The 17,403-nt window shown below is 40.2% G+C and overlaps 1 protein-coding gene across 1 annotated transcript; it reads right to left on the reverse strand.

The window, feature by feature from the left end:
- Nucleotides 1–2,559: 2,559 nt before the first annotated feature.
- LOC101846047 (splicing factor U2AF 26 kDa subunit) lies at nt 2,560–16,791 on the reverse strand. Its single transcript, XM_005111973.3, has 8 exons — nt 16,703–16,791; nt 12,446–12,533; nt 9,752–9,818; nt 8,721–8,797; nt 7,715–7,786; nt 5,961–6,094; nt 5,298–5,402; nt 2,560–3,227 (listed from the first exon to the last, which is right to left on the reverse strand). The coding sequence occupies exons 1-8, from the start codon at nt 16,744–16,746 to the stop codon at nt 3,056–3,058; spliced, it is 759 nt and encodes a 252-aa protein (XP_005112030.1). The 5' UTR covers nt 16,747–16,791; the 3' UTR covers nt 2,560–3,055.
- Nucleotides 16,792–17,403: the final 612 nt, after the last annotated feature.

The following is a 17,403-nucleotide window of genomic DNA, read 5'->3' on the forward strand; positions in this document are numbered from 1 at the left end:
ACAACCAAGAGGAGACAGACTCCCACACACTCAGCACAATAAAAGTAAAGTGTGTGCGGGGCACAGCGAAAAAAAGTTTGCTCCGAGGAGTGGTCAGGGGTGTCTCAAACCAGCTCCTCATGGAAACAATTAGCAGGATGACCCTGAGGTGGACGCTGGAAAGGAGAGATGAGCAGCTATGGACATGCGCCGCCTGCTATGATTCTAGCTCTGGATCCAAGTAAATCCAAGTATTCTGACGATAACAACCTCAGAGTTCCATCTCCATCTTCTTTCATCAACTGGTGTGTCTAACGGTCAGAGAAGGTGGCCCAACAATTTTGAATAACCATGAGCTTGTCTCTCCAAATTCAATTTATGTAGACAGAATATATATTATGTACTCTAACTTACGGCATGGTCAACTTTGCCCGAGGAATGGCTACCAAAAAGTTTGGGATAAAGTCTTCATTCAATCAATGAAGTCTGGGGACTGAGGTATCAATTTTATTATTCGGTCGTTTTTTGAGCACAAGGGGGCTATCCCGAAAAATGCTGTTTCGAGAAATCGAAGGTAAAGTTTTTGTCCCTTGTTCAGTTTCTTTAAAAGACAAGGAGAGTTTTCTCTATGACCAAACAAATACACCCACCGATGAAACCAAACTTTTCCTATTGGTAGGGCAATATCCTCTTTTGGTACTGGTCAAGATTTCTGGAAACCACCGAAATCTGGGTTAGCCTTAAAAGCGAACATAGATCTTCATGTACTTTATAGTATAGGCAGCGTTTTTTGAATGAGGCAGTTTAGTAAAAAAAAATTTATATTTATTTTTTAAAAAGGGGTGGGCTTTTTCGGCAACTTTGTTGTTTGTGAGAATCAACTTGGTTGAATATGGATTCTACAGTATGAATAGAGATCTAGAGGGCTATCTCCAGTGCACTGTTTACCTACATAATATATAAAAATATATAATATATATTATATATATGTACTCCCTCAATAGACCAACACATGGTGTAGAAGTCTACTAATAAACTATACTATAGTGAAACAAGGAGGGAATGTATGGACTCGCAATCGTAAGGTCGTGGGCTGGAATCCCATGTGGGGCCCGACGTTGTGTCTTTGAGGCAATTTACATGAGTTTTCATCACTTCACCCAGTAGGAAATGGGAACCTGGCTACAGACAGCAGTGCTGAAGGATGTGTTCCACTATTTGTGACCCGCCTCTTCACACTGACAATTTGGTGATTGTACTAGTTATCATTAATACTTGTACAGTGGAAACCTGATATAAGAGGGATGATGGGAGTAGAGAAAATGTCCTGTTATATCCGATCCCTGTTAAATCAGAAATGCAAGGAAAGTAAGCATTTGTGGACTAATCCAGCTGTACTTATTCATGGGTAGTTTCCCTTGCCACAAGTACCCACGAACAGGGGTTTTGGCACCATTTTTCTCCTTGCCTCCTTAAACCACATCGGAAGAGCTTGGTCCACGGCATCTGCATCGGGTAGTCTCATCTTCTTTTGATCCAGAGCAAACTTTTCATTGGAGTATGCTGCCACTATCTTCTCTCTGTCCTTGATAATGGTGTGAATCAACCCCTATGGAATGTCGAACTGACGACAAATCTCTGCCAGTGGAGCTTGCTTTTTGTCAACAGTCTGGATTATTTCGTATTTTTGTCAATTGAAAGGCATTTTCTCTAGCGCTTGACATCGTTGGTGACGCATTATGAGTGCGTGTTGCACACTGCAGCCCTCTCTCGCTTCACACGCTGCATGTGCTTGCAGTGGCATGGCTTGCGTGGGCTTGCTCCATCACTGCGTTACTCTCTCTCTCTCCCTCTCTCTCATACTTTTTACACATTGTTAACGAGCCTTTGTCCCTGTTATAACCGGTTGGGCTCCGATGAGGCCCTGTTATTGCCGATAACTTTTAATAGAGACAAAGAGTAGGAAAAAACGGGGATTTTAAAAATCCCTGTTATTACCGGATCCCTGTTATTACCGGGCCTGTTATAGGCTATATGGTTTCCACTGTACATCTTCTTCAAGCAAAACAACAGTTGGCGATGGATTGGACACACTCTCAGGAAGTCAAGCAGCTGCATAACAAGAAAAGTGTTAGATTGGAACCCACAGGGGATCAAGGGGAAGACCTCGTGGAACCTGGAGAAGAGTCACGGAAATGGATGTACAGAAAAGTGGGAAGACGTGGAGTGACATTAAGCGACTAGCCCAGGATAGGGAAAGGTGGAGAGTGTTTGTTCGTGGCCTATATCCTGACCCAGGGTGAGAAAGGCAATGATGATGATGAAAACGAGTCTCATGGTGTTTCAAGTAGGAGTTTGTTTCAGTAAGAGTTTTAAAGCAGTTGCAACACAATAAGGCCATTTATATAAGTGTCGAAGATAGAGGTGTCTTTACTAGAGAGTAACAAACAAATTTAAAAAAAAGAGGAGAGATTAGGATAATAGATTTGATAGGAAAAAAGGACTAAACAACACCAGAGCACCCGCCAACCACACACATGAGTTTAAGTTTAAGAAATAAATAACTAAATGAAGAGCTATACAAAAATGACAACAACTTTTATTGTTTTTGTTGGAGCATAACATTACATTGAAAAAGACATATCAGTGTAGACAAACATGCCGGGAGAGACTTTTTCTGAAACACATACATAAATATACACGACAGAACTTAAAATTGATCAATGCCTGTGTTTCTCACGCTAAAAGTCTATCATTTGCATAAATGGACCCTCCGTGGACAGAATCTTTGTATGACACAATCCCTACAGATGTATGCGCTATCAAAATGTCACTAAACAGACCCAAAGGTAACGCCAGTCTACTATGATAAAAAACAACAACAAAACAACAACAAATAAACCAAAAAAATATATGTAAGCACAATAACAAGAAAGGTACAGTGTTCTTGCGCCATGGAAATGAAATTGAACATTTGACCCATGAACTGAAACCCCCCCCTCCCCCTCCCCCTCCCCGAATTCTGCTCTTGCCCCCCCCAAGAACAACAGTAGTTAAATCTGGCCGCAAATTGTGTTTAGTATCTCCCATGACGATCGTGTGACCTCGACCTTCGTCGCTCCCGTCGGTCTCGCCGTTCACGATCTCTGCCCGATCTGTCGCGGCCATTCTCACGATCGCCTCTGTCGTCTTGGTCACGACTGGACTTTCTACGGTTGTTACTAGTTGGTGGAGAACGAGATCTGGACCTGGAAAAAAATAACGTTTATTTTAAGTTCCTTAGAAAAAAACCAAAAAAACCAAACTTGGTCAGCGCTAAGTATGGCTCTTTTCGTCTATGCAGACGGTCGATTTAGCTTAAGATGGTCTCAAGGTTGTCTTCATGCAGCGCTAAACAGACTGTAACAATAAAGGGACAGGACAGAAATAAAACCTACCAGTGGCACATACGACTTCCAATGCAATAAGAAGTATAAAAATATATAAATTAATATTAATACATGACATACATAGAAAGTAGGAAGAATAAACTTGGCCTCGAAGGCACCCGCGGCCTTCCGAGCGCATGGTCTCAGTGACATCGGGCTCATTCAGATCGCTGTTTCTTTTCTATTTCGCTATTAAATACCAAATGCTGTACACCTAGTAAAAGTTCAGCTTTTCTTCATTACAATGGTGCACTGTAAGTTGTTTATATGTATGATTATTACGAGCTGGAGAATCGCTGTGGAAAGCGAAACCCCCTCACGGTCGGAATGTGTGGCTGGCCGGTTAAAAAATTGACACGCCTGATTTCAAACGCTTAGCAGAAAGATTGATGATTAAATACTGTCTTTCCATTGGCGGAGAACTGTAGAGCTTTGAAAGGGCTTTCCCATAAAATATTTTTGGCCTTTGGCGTGTAAATAGAAAGTGTTTAAAAAAAAACGTCAGTCTTCAAAGATAATTTTTAACACAAATATGTAAAATACTGGCTCAAAAAAGGTTCCAATAGGAAGATCACTTCATTTTCTATCTGAAAAAAGTTATCAGCTAGGAATCATTTTGCATCAATCCTTCCCCCAAACTTGGAAAGCATATGACCCCTCCCCCCCACGCAGGGATAATTCAGTACACTGGAGCATAGAGTCGACTCGCTCACCGCGGGGACTGGTGTGACGCCGGCCGGGTCAGCGCTTGGTGTTTTTGCCGATAAAACACTGATTTACAATGATCTCACAGTCTTGAAAAAAATTAATCTCCATAAAATATCAATGTTATAATGATTGTACTCTGTCAATGTGGAGATGTTTGGTGCACTTGGTACTCTTTTATTATCTGTCGAACATGGGGTTGCAGCCAGTTAGTGACTGACGCAAATTTGATCATATTTAAAAGAGCTACATTGGAACTTGGATTCAACGAGAGGAGATGGATTCCCCGTTTTTTTTCCTTCTTTAAAATCAATAAAAATAACCCGGATTCAACGAGCACTTAAAGTTAAATCAGCGAGCTCGAATTCAACGAGGTTTAGTTTAGTAGAGGTTTTACGGCGCTCGCAACTGCACAAGGTCATATGAGCGCCAGAAGATTAGAGGTGTTACAAGAGAGTAACAAACATAAAAAAGAAAATGGGGGAGATAAGGACGATAGATGTTTCATAGGAAAGAAGAAGCAAACCACACCAGAGCACCCGCCAACCACCCACATTCCACAGCCTTGATCAGAAAACATGAAAATGGCCCTATTCCTCCAGGACATACAACGATAACAGGAAAACCTATAAAGTAAAAAGAAAAGACCATAGCCCACTCACACCAACCTGAAGTTTGGCGGACAAAGAAACAGCGTCAAGTTAGATTTTTAAAATGTCTTCCGCACCGTAGCACGTCCTAATCAAGCCATAATATACATTCTTACAAAACGACCCACACTCACTTTTGCCCTTGCGATGACCACTGCGCCCAACCACACCAGAGCACCCGCCAACCACCCACAAAAGAGAACTTCAACTGACCTTTGTCTTATATTACACGAAGAAAAGAGAGTAACAAACATAAAAAAGAAAAAGGGGAGATAAGGACGATAGATGTTTCATAGGAAAGAAGAAGCAAACCACACCAGAGCACCAGAAAACATGAAAAGGGCCCTATTCCTCCAGGACATACAACGATAACAGGAAAACCTAATAAGTACAAAGAAAAGACCGTAGCCCACTCACACCAACCTGAAGTTTGGTGGACAAAGAAACAACGTCAAATTAGATAAAAAAATGTCTTCCGCACCGTAGCACGTCCTAACCAGGCCATATACATTCTAATAAAACGACCCACACTCACTTTTTGCCCTTGCGATGACCACTGCGCCCATACAGCTCTCTCCTCAGTTCACGGGAGATGGGTTTCAGGTGCATGAAGTTACAGAATCCGCCACGGGTGCATTCTCTGTTGAGGCAAAAGTTAGTATTAATCATTTTTTTATTCACAGGATGAACAGTCAAAAACCAAAGTTCTAAAAGAGAACTTATTTGTTTTAGTAGAGGTTTTACGGCGCTCGCAACTGCATGAGGTCATATGAGCGCCAGAAGATTAGAGGTGTTACAAGAGAGTAACAAACATAAAAAAGGAGGAGGCGAGATAAGGACGAAAGATGTTTGATAGGAAAGAAAAAGCAAACCACACCAGAGCACCCGCCAAACACCCACAAAAGAGAACTTAAACTGACCTTTGTCTTACATTACACGAAGAAAAAGTTCCACACAGAAGAATACCAAACAGCAACAACACTGACGCACTTATGGGTGAAAGACCGGGAGGCCGTATTTACGTCACTTACAAAGAGGAGAAAAAAAATCCCAAACAAACAAAAACAAAAACCCCCGGAATTCCAAACAATTTTGAGGCAACAGGAATATTTAGTGTCAAACAAAGTCTACTATATCATACAGAAGGCTGAGGAGTCCTCTGTTGATCAAGAGCTGACAGAGTAAGTGTAGGACTCACCCCATCTCGTACTGTCGACAGCAGGCTTCCCTGAAGTCTGTCACGGGAGATAGCTCACAGTGGATGGGTCTCTGGTTGAACCAGCGGTTGTTCAGCTCCGACACAGCTTTCTCTGCATCCTCCTCCTTGTGGAACTGACAAGACAAACAAGAGGAAACACAGTTAACAGGAACTCTAGTCGTAAAAAGTACAGAACCTCATAAAAAATCCAGTTTAGCTTGAACATAGTAACAGAAACTCTCAGCTTGAAAATAGTGACAGATACTTTCAGCTCGAAAATAATACCAGAAACTCTCAGCTTGAAAAATGTTGGCTTGTTATACTACTCCTGAACTAAGTGTTCACTAGACCCACCTCCCTATTCTTCAATCATTGCTTGTAGTAATTTGTGAAACTGTGCTAACCCCCCCAGAATTAGGGGAAAAAACCCCCAGTAGTTTTCTGTGCGGCACCCAATAGCTAAAAAAAATCTTAAAACCAAAAGGAGACGATGTTATGCTTGAGGCAAAAGTTCACCCTCTCCTGCTTACAATGGCAGACACACGCCATTCATCCACTAGAATCCCCCCCCACAACCATTACCGACATACTAATCAACTTCAGTAAATTATTCACCAATTTACATCAATACAACGATAACTGTAGGCATTGCTTCCAGTAAAAACAAAATCTTTAAAAAGCGTGGTGAGTGGTATTCGTTTGAATGTTGACCATGAGATGAAAATTTGTTAATTTATTAATGATGTACAAAGAATTTTCCTCAACAATTTCATTATGAACATGGAGCTAAACAGATTTTGGAGAAAACCTGCGCAAAGTATCCACGAGAACTTAATGGTGTTGGGTCCTTCTGTAGTAGCGAAGCGGTGCAGGTGTACAGAACAAGTTCCAACACTTACCTTCTTGTACATGTTCCAACACTAACCCTGATGTACACATTCCAACACTTACCCTGATGTACACGTTCCAACAGTAACCCTAACATACAATATGTTCCAACACTTACCCCAGACGTACATTCCAACACTAACCCTGATGTACACGTTCCAACAGTAACCCTAACATACAACAAGTTCCAACACTTACCTTCTTGTACATGCTCCAGCACTAACCCTGATGTACACGTTCAACACTTACCCTAGCATACAACACGTTCCAACACTTACCCTGACGTACATTCCGACACTTACCCCATATGTACATGTTCCAACACTTACCCTTACGTACACGTTCCAACACTTACCCTAACATACAACATGTTCCAACACTTACGCTAACATACAACATGTTCCAACACTTACCCTAACATACACGTTCCAACACTTACCCTAACATACAACACGTTCCAACAGTAACCCTAACATACAATATGTTCCAACACTTACCCCAGACGTACATTCCAACACTAACCCTGATGTACACGTTCCAACACTTACCCTAACATACAACATGTTCCAACACTTACCCTAACATACAACATGTTCTAACACTTAGCCTAACATACACGTTCCAACACTTACCCTAACATACAACACATTCCAACACTTACCCTAACATACAACACATTCCAACACTTACCCTAACATACAACACGTTCCAACACTTACCCTAACATACAACACGTTCCAACACTTACCCTAACATACAACACGTTCCAACACTTACCCTAACATGTACAACATGTTCCAACACTTACCCTAACATACAACATGTTCCAACACTTACCCTAACATACAACATGTTCCAACACTTACCCTGACGTAGACATTCCCCACCAAGTGGTCTCCAAGATTGTCACAAACGTTCATCTCTTCAATTTCTCCATACTGCGCAAGGCAAAACACAAACAAATGATCAAAATTAGTCGAGCGCGTTCATATGACCTTATGCAGTTGCGAGCGCCGTAAAACCCCATACCAAACAAAAACTAAAAATTAGTTGGTTGTGCTTGGTATTAAAAGTAGAAACTAACTTTCACAGCAGTCATTTAGGTACATCATGTGAAGACCCGCAGAATTCGTTAACTCACTGAAGACGGAAGGATTTTACGATGTACAAGCACGAAAGACTGAAGGTTTTTAGGTTTTCATTCAAAATTATATAAAACCTGAGCCACTTAACAAACTGCAATGCCCTTTGGACACAATCAAGAACAACACAAGAACAATAAACATGCCGAGGTAAACGCTTCTATCTCTGCTAGATTATTTGTCATGATTTTTTCAAAAGAGGTCTAAAATTCTATGTTCAACAAATTTACGAATAAGAAAATAACAGACGCCATATAGACAATCTGCAATTTACAACACAGGCAGTCTTAGCAGACACCTTACTAAAAATACTCTGGATCAAAAAGACTGACAGATTCCTGTGATTTTTTGTGTGGACTGAAACAAATGGCTATGCACCCCATGCTTTCAGCGGCATTTATATAGCTGCTATCGGCGATAATGACGATCCCGCGTTTGCCGATTGGCCATCTCGTGTTTTCAATGGGAAACGTCTTCTGTGAGTTAACTTCAGACTTTAAAATAAGACTGTCAAACATGGCAAAAATGATAAAAACAAAGGCACTTTTATTTGATTCATGGTAAATGAATGGATATTTCCTTCACTAAAGTATTACCATATCAAACAACCGAACAAAAATTTTCATTAATATCAACATATCCACCAGTGTAAAAGAAACATTATTCAGAACAACACCCACCAATACATCAATGCAAATGCCAGCCCAGGACACGGACAATATTGCCTCACCTTGTCTTCCAGTTCCACAAAAATCTCTTCGAAGAATTCATCATACTCTTGTTGAGCTTGTACATCATCCAGCACAACTGAAACAAACAAACAAAAAATAAATATATAGATATATATCAATAGAATAATAGACGGGGAAAAAAGAACATAAAAAAACCCAACAAAGATTGTTTCGTTCAGTTGTTTCAAACTTTTCAGAGAAAAAAGAAACTAAATGATGATCACGATGGTGCGATGGGGTTGGCTGTGAGTAGACACCACAACAGACATGTTTCACCAGGAACAGACTACAGTAGCAAAAAAAAAAAAAAAATTTATAGAAAGAACATGTGTCGTCGGCAGGTGTTCTGGTGTGGTTTGCTTCTTTCCTTTCCAACATCTGTCATTCTTATCTCTTCTGCTTCTTTTATTTGTTCTGTTATGCTCTAGCAGCACCTCAAATCTTCTACACATACATATTACAAAACTACTATTTGTGTTGCAAGTGCCGTAACAACTCACAAAATAAAAATAAAAAGTAGAAAGAACAAACCACACCATAAAGCATACCAATCTTTAGCACTTATTGGTCCCCAAAACACAAAGAGACTGCTCCATAGAAGACAGAAAGGACTACACCCCATGAAAACCAGCCAAACGGAGCTATCAGGAAAGCTCGCAGTTCTTAGAGTGGAGCTTTGTATCAAACCTGTAAAGTGGTACCCACTGGCTTCAAAAGTCTACGGTGTCCATCCTAAAGTGGCGGCCTCCACGAAGTTATCTTACGGGAGACAGAAATAAGAAAAAAAAAAATGTCAGCTTTTCTTTCCTATCCTCAACGGTCTAAAGGAATTCCAGAGCTATTTCTGATATGGCAAAAAATAAAAAAGATGAATGTATCATATTAAATATTAACAATGATAATTTTTCAGTTTTCTAAAAGAATTTGATAAAATAATCCGCTCATATCAAGAATGCTTGAGAAGTTAAAAATGAAAATGACAGATTTTCTCCTAAAATAAAAGAGCAACTTGAGCCATCCACGCACTTACTGTGTGAGCCATCAGCGGTGAGAGCTGCGTTCTGAGGGTTCAGGTACAGGTTTTGAAGTAAAATTGTCTGTGGAGAGAGAATTACTGTTATGAAAGTATTAAGCAAAGAAAAGATTAAGAAAAAAAAAAATGCAGAAAAGAAAAACAACATTGTAAAAATCCTTAAAAAAAAAAAAAGGAGTCCTAATGTTAGTCCCAACGAGGAAAATTGTGTGTGGGTTAACTCCTGAGGTCTGAACCATACACTTCCACAAAATACAACTTAAAGACTCTTCAAAGGGGTAGCACATGATCACCCATGAGAACATATAGGTTCAAAAACTTGAAAAATTATGAGAAAAAGAACTTGAACTTCGCTTGATCTCAAACCCTGAACTTGTTTGGCGCATCATGCCCGCAAACTACAGAACCACAGCAGCTGCCATGCTGCGACACGTAGCGATAAAACATCATGTATGGTATATGTGTTCCTGCAGGTCAATATCAGTCATATGAAAGAAATTTCAAAACTGAGTTTACATTATTTTAAAAAACTATCACCTTTTCCCTACAATTTAAAACAAGAATCAAGTAAATATGACCATATTTGACGAAAATACAGAAATTTCAATTGTGCGAGGTGAGGAAACACGAAAAGGAGAAAATGGCCTCCGATGTTGAGCAACATGTTTCCATAGCAATGGGAGTCTTAGAATTGAGATAGAGACTTGAAATTTAGCAGTTATCTTGGCTATGCCGCTACAAGGTTACATACAAAAGCAAAAAACTATTCATTCACAGAAAAAAAAAAATGTATGGACCAAATAAAATTTGAACGAGAATGGACTTCACATCAAATCCAACAAGATATTAAGCATTATACTAGGTACCAGATCCTAAATTTTCAAAGTAGCTGTACCGTATGTCAAATTCATCTGTTTAATATGAAAGGCCTATGTCTCCTGGGAATTTTGGTACCATACTTTTACCTCTCAGTCAATGTGTAACGGAATGGCAGTTGTTTCAATTTAACATAATAATCAAAATATAAATATTGCTAAAGTCGCTAACTGGCTGCAACCCCATGTTAGACAGATAATAAAAGAGTATCAAGTGCACCAAACATCTCTACATCAACAGAGTAGAACAACATTATAACAAAGAAATGAAGCCCAATTTTTTTCAAGACTGTGAGATCATTACAAATCAGTATTTTATAGCCTCAAACACAGATGATCTGTCGTTATTTCCATAAAAACAACGAGCGTTGTCCCGGCCAGCGCCGCACCGGTCCCTGCGGTGAGCGAGTCAGCTCAATACTGCAGTACACTGAGTGCTCCCGGTAGTTTCGCAGAAGGATTCATGCAAAATAATTCCAAGCCGATGACTTTTTTCTAATAGAAAAAGAACCTGGATAAACAACCAACGAATACTATTGTAACAAAGAAAATCTGAACTTTTTCAAAGTGTTCAGCATTTGGTGTTTTATAGCAAAAGAGCAAAGAAACAGAGATCTGAATTACACCCATTTCACCGAAACAACGTGCTCAGAAGGCCGCGAGTCTGCTTTCGTGATGTGTTTACGCTACCTAATACACATACGCACACAAACAAACAAACAAACACACACACACATACATACAAACACACCAACACACACACACATAGACTGCTTCAGTGGCCTCTTGGTAAGAAGTCCGCTTTGAGGGATCTAGAGGAAGGTTAATTAATTTTTAAAAAGCAGTAAAACACAATTAAAACAATATTTTAAAAGTCAACCAAAGTGTAAAATTGAAAGATCAACTGACGATAACAGCTAGAAGGGCACACCCACACAGTAAGCTGTTTACGTAAATAAGCTTGAAGTGAGCTAGAAGTTACCGTTTTTACTCCATTTGACCAATCAGAGCCGTTTACATTTCAGACCATTCATGCTCAAAAAGGGGTCAAAATCTAAAATTTAAATAGTTGCGAATGACAAACGTTGAAGCAAAGGTGGCCATGAGGTAATGGTTCTAAAAAATAATCTCACAGCTACACACAAGCAAGGTCCAAATTCCTTTATCTCGTCACCCAAGCTCACAACAAACCACACACACCTCCAAAATAAATCAAAATAAAATTTTTATAGTCGATTATAGTTGTTTATCTTTATCTTAAATGAAGCAGAAGACATCAAACTTTCAATAGATCCAAAACATTTTCAAAAATTGAAAGTCACTTTTGTGCCTTTCGAACCCCGTAGCTGATAATAGCACTGTGTCTAACGACTGATATTGAGCGGTGGAGACAGAAGACATTTCCCACTAGTCTTTCACACACAACAGGTAATGTTAAATCATGTACGGTATATAGTAGTATATAAGACACGTCATAGCACGAACATAGCAAACAGATTTCCAGGTCCTGCATTTTCTTCCACAAACACACACATATTCGCTATGTGTGTGCTAGACTGTAGAAACCTAGATACCACTGCTGGTCGACGCTCTTTGGCTTTTCAGATACCAGCAGTGCTCCTTGCTCCAAGGGCATGATACAGTCATAAGCAGTTCCTGTTCAGTCTTACCGACTCAGAGAAAAATACATCGCTAGGTGAAATGCTTAAAAAAATGATGTTACCAAAGATCATAGTTACCCCCCCCCCTCCCTTTACCCTTTTCAAAAATGTGTCTGTTATGAGGTAAAATATAAAGCAGTTCTATGAGCATTTACCTGACTGAACGTGGGTCTGTTGTGGAGTCTGGAACAGCGGTCCCCATGACGGCAAGCACCAATCTTGAAGTAGAAGGAACAATTAACCCTGAAATGATTGACGGACAACTCGTTCAACGTAAGCTCATATGATCACCATCTACTTTTTTTCTTTTTCTCCATACCCCTTCAAGAGCTCAGGGGGGTAAATGACTGCGAGGCCGTCAACTCAGTCAATTCAGTTGATTTTTTTGTACAGGGCTGTTTCATACACATAGATTGTAGAATCATCCCTTGCTTGACAGGCAGCCACTTGTTATTTCCAAAGTGACCAAAGGCACTCATTATATCATAACTGACTAAAGAAGCTTCAGTTCTTTTAGCAGGAGTTGATTATAAAATTTTGTGTGGACAGCAGCCTGAAAGGCTTTTCAAATAAAGGAATTGTTTGGAGATCTTGAGCACGCAAAACATATACACATGATATGACCTTCCAAAAGTCTTGTTTTACCCTGGAAAGACTAGCAGCTTGATCTTACATGGTATATCGTGCCCTAGGATCACGGGATGTGACCGGGAACACCGCATCTGTTGAGCTACTGAACTTCAACGATCTTTCAACTTTTCACAGGTTACTATTAATACTTGTAAATTTATGTAAAATGAAGTAAAGATAAGATATAAGATAGTACTTTATTAAAGGGTGATGTTGGGCGAACTTTAAAAAAATACCAAATGGAATATATATGTATATGAAATGGTAAGAAAACAAACGGGGAGTGAGCTAGGGAATGAAAATGACTTCTAAAGGCTGAGTGTTAACAACATGGAAAACCATTTTACGGATGAAATTTCACACTAAGTAAATTATCCTGGAGGTAATTAAAACAAGTACTGAAACAGTACAAAAAAGACGTTAGAGAAATGAGATTACTTACAAATACTCAATTCATTTTTACTACAAAACATTGATAAAAAAGATAACAAGCGTTCTTCTATCAAGGGGGCAAGGAAGAAGCGCAAGCAAACCATGAGAATGTCGAACGGTAGGCATCATTTCTCGTTTTTGCGTACTTAGTAAGACTCACCTGCAGCTGCGCAGTGTAAGGAAAAACTACCATTCATGTCTACTAACTTTGCTTCTTTTTAACCTAAACAATGCAAACCATGGGTGAAAGTTCAAACCTGAAAGTCATCGTACAGAGAGATTTGATGGCAAAGACAACAAAACGCACACTACAAAATAACTAGGACATGGTTTGTAAATCTGACGGCAGAAATGATTTCTCCACCCAAAAACACATCAGGTAGCCAAGTTTCTTTCTAACACTCCGATTAATTACTGAGATATCGTCGATTACCTTACAGAATCTGCTACTGCGTGGTCCACTGTTAGGAGTATTTTCCTTAGATATATGTGGGTCATCCACATTTTGCCAACCTTTATAACCTAATAACTTTTTCTATTTATGGACCAATTTTTAAAATTCAAGAAGCATAATTCTTAGAATTGAAAATTCTTTCGTAGGTACCAAATAAAAAAGTGCTAAAGCGAAAATTTAAATTTCCATTGGCATTGCTACAAAAAGTATTTGTTTAGAACCAGAAGTAATCGTTGGTGGGTCAAAACGAGTATCCCCAAAAGGGACCGCCACAATTGTACAGGGGCGCCGATGTAAGTTGTAAGCAAATGGACAGTAGAGATCTCTAGATCTAGATAGATTTAGCGCTTTTTCGGTAATTCCCACCCCGAAATTCTTATTCACCCGTTTTGACCCCAAGAGTAGGGGGGTTTCAGGGGGGGAAGCCTCTGACCTAATAAAAATATGGTGGGGGGTTTCAGGGGGGGCATGCCCCCTGAATTTTACCATAATTTGATGTTTTGCAGTTGTTAGGTTTGACTTAGCTCGCCACGCATCAAACGTCAAGGTAGATCTAGAAATCAAGATATCTAAATGTAAAGGCCATCTTTTTTATGGCTATTCTTACCCGGTGTGTGCGCTCACTGTTATAGCCTAGGCCAACCGGTGTAGCATTCACCCTGAACCACAGAATTCTACACTGTGATAATATAACAGAATTGTAGAATTGTGTGCCGTGAACAAACGTTCCAGCGCTCTTGTGTTAAACTACTGTTAGCCTAAAAGCCTGCAATTTTGTCTGTGGGCAGTGGAGAGAGAGAGCGAGCGAGAGAGAGAGACAGAGAGAGAGAGAGAGAGAGAGAGAATGAGAGAGAGAAAGAGAGAGAGACAGGAGTAGCGCAAGAACTTCCGGGCAAAACAAAAGGGCGACCTGCGGAGTTCGGCTTGATTCGAAAAGTTAAATATAGCCATAGCATCTTTGTAGATGACCAAATCAGGCTAAATTTACTTTTGTGTTTTAACATCATTTTAAAACTTTGTCAGCTGGTCAATTTAATCGTCTACACCGATAAGACAGTATTCAGAAAGAGATAGAGACACAGAGAGAGAGGGGAGGAGTAGATCTTGGAAAAACTTCCGGGCAAAACATAATGGCGACCAGCATAGTTAAGCTCGATTCGAAAAGTGAAATAGCCATAGCCATACGGTACCGGCGAAATCCAGTGTCGGTACTTTCTCAGCACCAGGTGCCGAGAACTGCCAGTATCGGCTCCGGTACCGGTACTGAGAGTGACACCAGTAGGTGACGTCAGACTTTGCACCTAGGTCTATTGCCACGATCAGCGCCGCCCCGCCCCCCCACACACACACCAGTCAGAATTGGAGAGGCGAACTGTGACGCAAAATACCTTTGAAGTTTGCCGCCGCATGGGATTTAACTTTGCAAGCAGAATTTTTTTAATAGTTACCGCCACTAAAAATTGATTTCATTTTCGGAATCAGTGTATTAAAATAAGCAAAGTGGCTCACGTGGAACCTGATTTGAAGCCATATATATTATATTTTAAATTTAAGCAAACTTCGTTTTTGATTGTCATTTTTGAATCTGAAGTCCTATATCAAGGTCACCCGCTGCGTTGTGCATCTGACGTCCGCCCCAGCTGCTAGACCAAGGCCTATACACTGCACACTTCCTGTGGCCCGGTAAGAAAAAAAACCCCGTCGCGTCGGCTCCTTTTCAGAGCAAGTATTAACCGTTGGTGTTGGCTCCTTCCGAGAGCCGGTACTGGAGGCCAGGTGTCGGTACTGACATCTCCTACGGTAGAGCCGGGAGTTCCGGTACTGGGTACCGGTACCTGCCCATCCCTACTTTGTAGACGATCAGGTGATCTTGTAGTTCCGGTTATTAAAGTCCAGGATCCATTTGTTTACATCTAGTCATCCAGAGAAGAAATCTTGATGACCAAATACTATTTGAAATACTTCAAATAGGCTGCACAAAGAGTAGGGATGCAACCTAACTGCAAAACATCAACAAATTAGGATAAAATTCCCCCCTGAAACCCCCCCACCTAGATCTACATATTTTTAGGAAGGACTTCTGTAACGAGTGACCACCCCACCAAACTCAAACATCTAAAAAGAGGCCTAACCCTAACCCTAACCTCAGTCCTACCCCTAAATTCTGCTCTGTCTCATAGAGTGGTCGCTCGTTACTGAAGTCCTCCCTATTTTTACTAGGTCAGATAAAGCCCCCCTGAAAACCCCCTACTCTTGACTTTAACGAACGAAACTACGAAATCGCCAACAATCAAATTAGATCTAGATCTAGATCTAGATCTAGATCTAGGTGTACTAAACTTTTGTCGTCATTTTTTCTTAGCTTTTGTCAATTTGATCATCCACACCGATAGACAGTATTCCGAAATTAGGAAAAACAGGTCTTGTTTCACAGCGGGTGAAAATAGCAAACGCTAGAAAGTCTCACCCGTGGTGAGAGGTCGATCGCCACTGGCACTTCCAAATGACCAAATGTAAATTACGAAGGCCTGTAAATTAGATAATCAAAAATCTAGATTCTAGGTCTGGGGGGGGGGACTACCGACAAAGCACCCTATATTCTAGATCTAAATCTAGATCTATATAAGATGTGATGTTAAAGGAATCAAATGGGTTGGCCTGGGCCAGGAGACAACAGTAACAGTAAAGCAAAGAGCAAAGTAAAGGCAAAGACCGCAAGGCCAAGGGGCCACTTTTCTCACCACTGTGATCCAAATTCAAGAAAAGGGGGTCATGTTTCAGTGAAGAAATGGATCTAATGAAATCGAGAACCAAAGTAGAGTCTAACAGAAACAATAGCCTTTGAAATAATCGTTTATAGAGTCCAAAAAGCCAGTCTTCACAGTAGTAAACATACTTATCCTTCTCGGTGCCAAAAATTGACGCGAGATATTCAGCCATGTTGAATCATTGAATGAACGTTCAACCATCCGACTTCCGACTTCCGTTCCAAAACCTTCGATATATTCCAGACCAATCACTAAACGCCTAGAAAATAGAATCCTCCATTTCTTGTAGCCTGAATAGCCTAGATCTTGCGTTGCAAAAAGTCGCGTTGCGATTGTATGAACGATGTATTTTGTAACGGTACTTCTGCTTAAAATAAAACTTAAAAAATAGATCCAGTAAAAAGAAAACTTTATACATCTTTTTCTAAAAACATCAATTTGTTAGCCTTTAATACTTTCCTGAAATGAAAAAGAACGTAGATCTAGATCAAGTTGAAGCGGAACGCGTCCGTCTTTTATTGCCTGCCAGGACAATGCGATTTATCATTTTGCATTTTTTTTTGTTCCACGAACAACGCACTTTCGTGATTTAGATTAGGACTCGGTTTATTTTAGAGGCTTTGAAAAAGAAATGGAAGAGATCATAGGCCCAATATTAGTCCTATGAAAAAAAACTAGATCTAGACAATCTAGGTACAGTAGTCGTACATCGAACACATAATCATTATCAATTCCCTTGGTGCAAATTTGACAATGACCACAACTTGGCGTTTCCCCAACGTGATGTACCCGGTACCCTAGTCAGTGCGTACGATTACTTGTTAAGGGG

This window comes from Aplysia californica, unplaced genomic scaffold (assembly GCF_000002075.1).
Source record: "Aplysia californica isolate F4 #8 unplaced genomic scaffold, AplCal3.0 scaffold01158, whole genome shotgun sequence".
NCBI lineage: Eukaryota > Metazoa > Mollusca > Gastropoda > Aplysiida > Aplysiidae > Aplysia > Aplysia californica.

Excerpts from the sequence above, each read along its gene's own strand:
- LOC101846047 (XM_005111973.3), bottom strand. The coding sequence starts at position 16,746 with ATGGCTGAATATCTCGCGTCAATTTTTGGCACCGAGAAGGATAA. Across the intron at positions 9,819-12,445 it reads ACAGACCCACGTTCAGTCAG|ACAATTTTACTTCAAAACCT; the intron begins GTAAATGCTCAT and ends CTCTCTCCACAG. Across the intron at positions 3,228-5,297 it reads GGTCATCGCAAGGGCAAAAA|GTCCAGATCTCGTTCTCCAC; the intron begins GTGAGTGTGGGT and ends ATTTTTTTCCAG.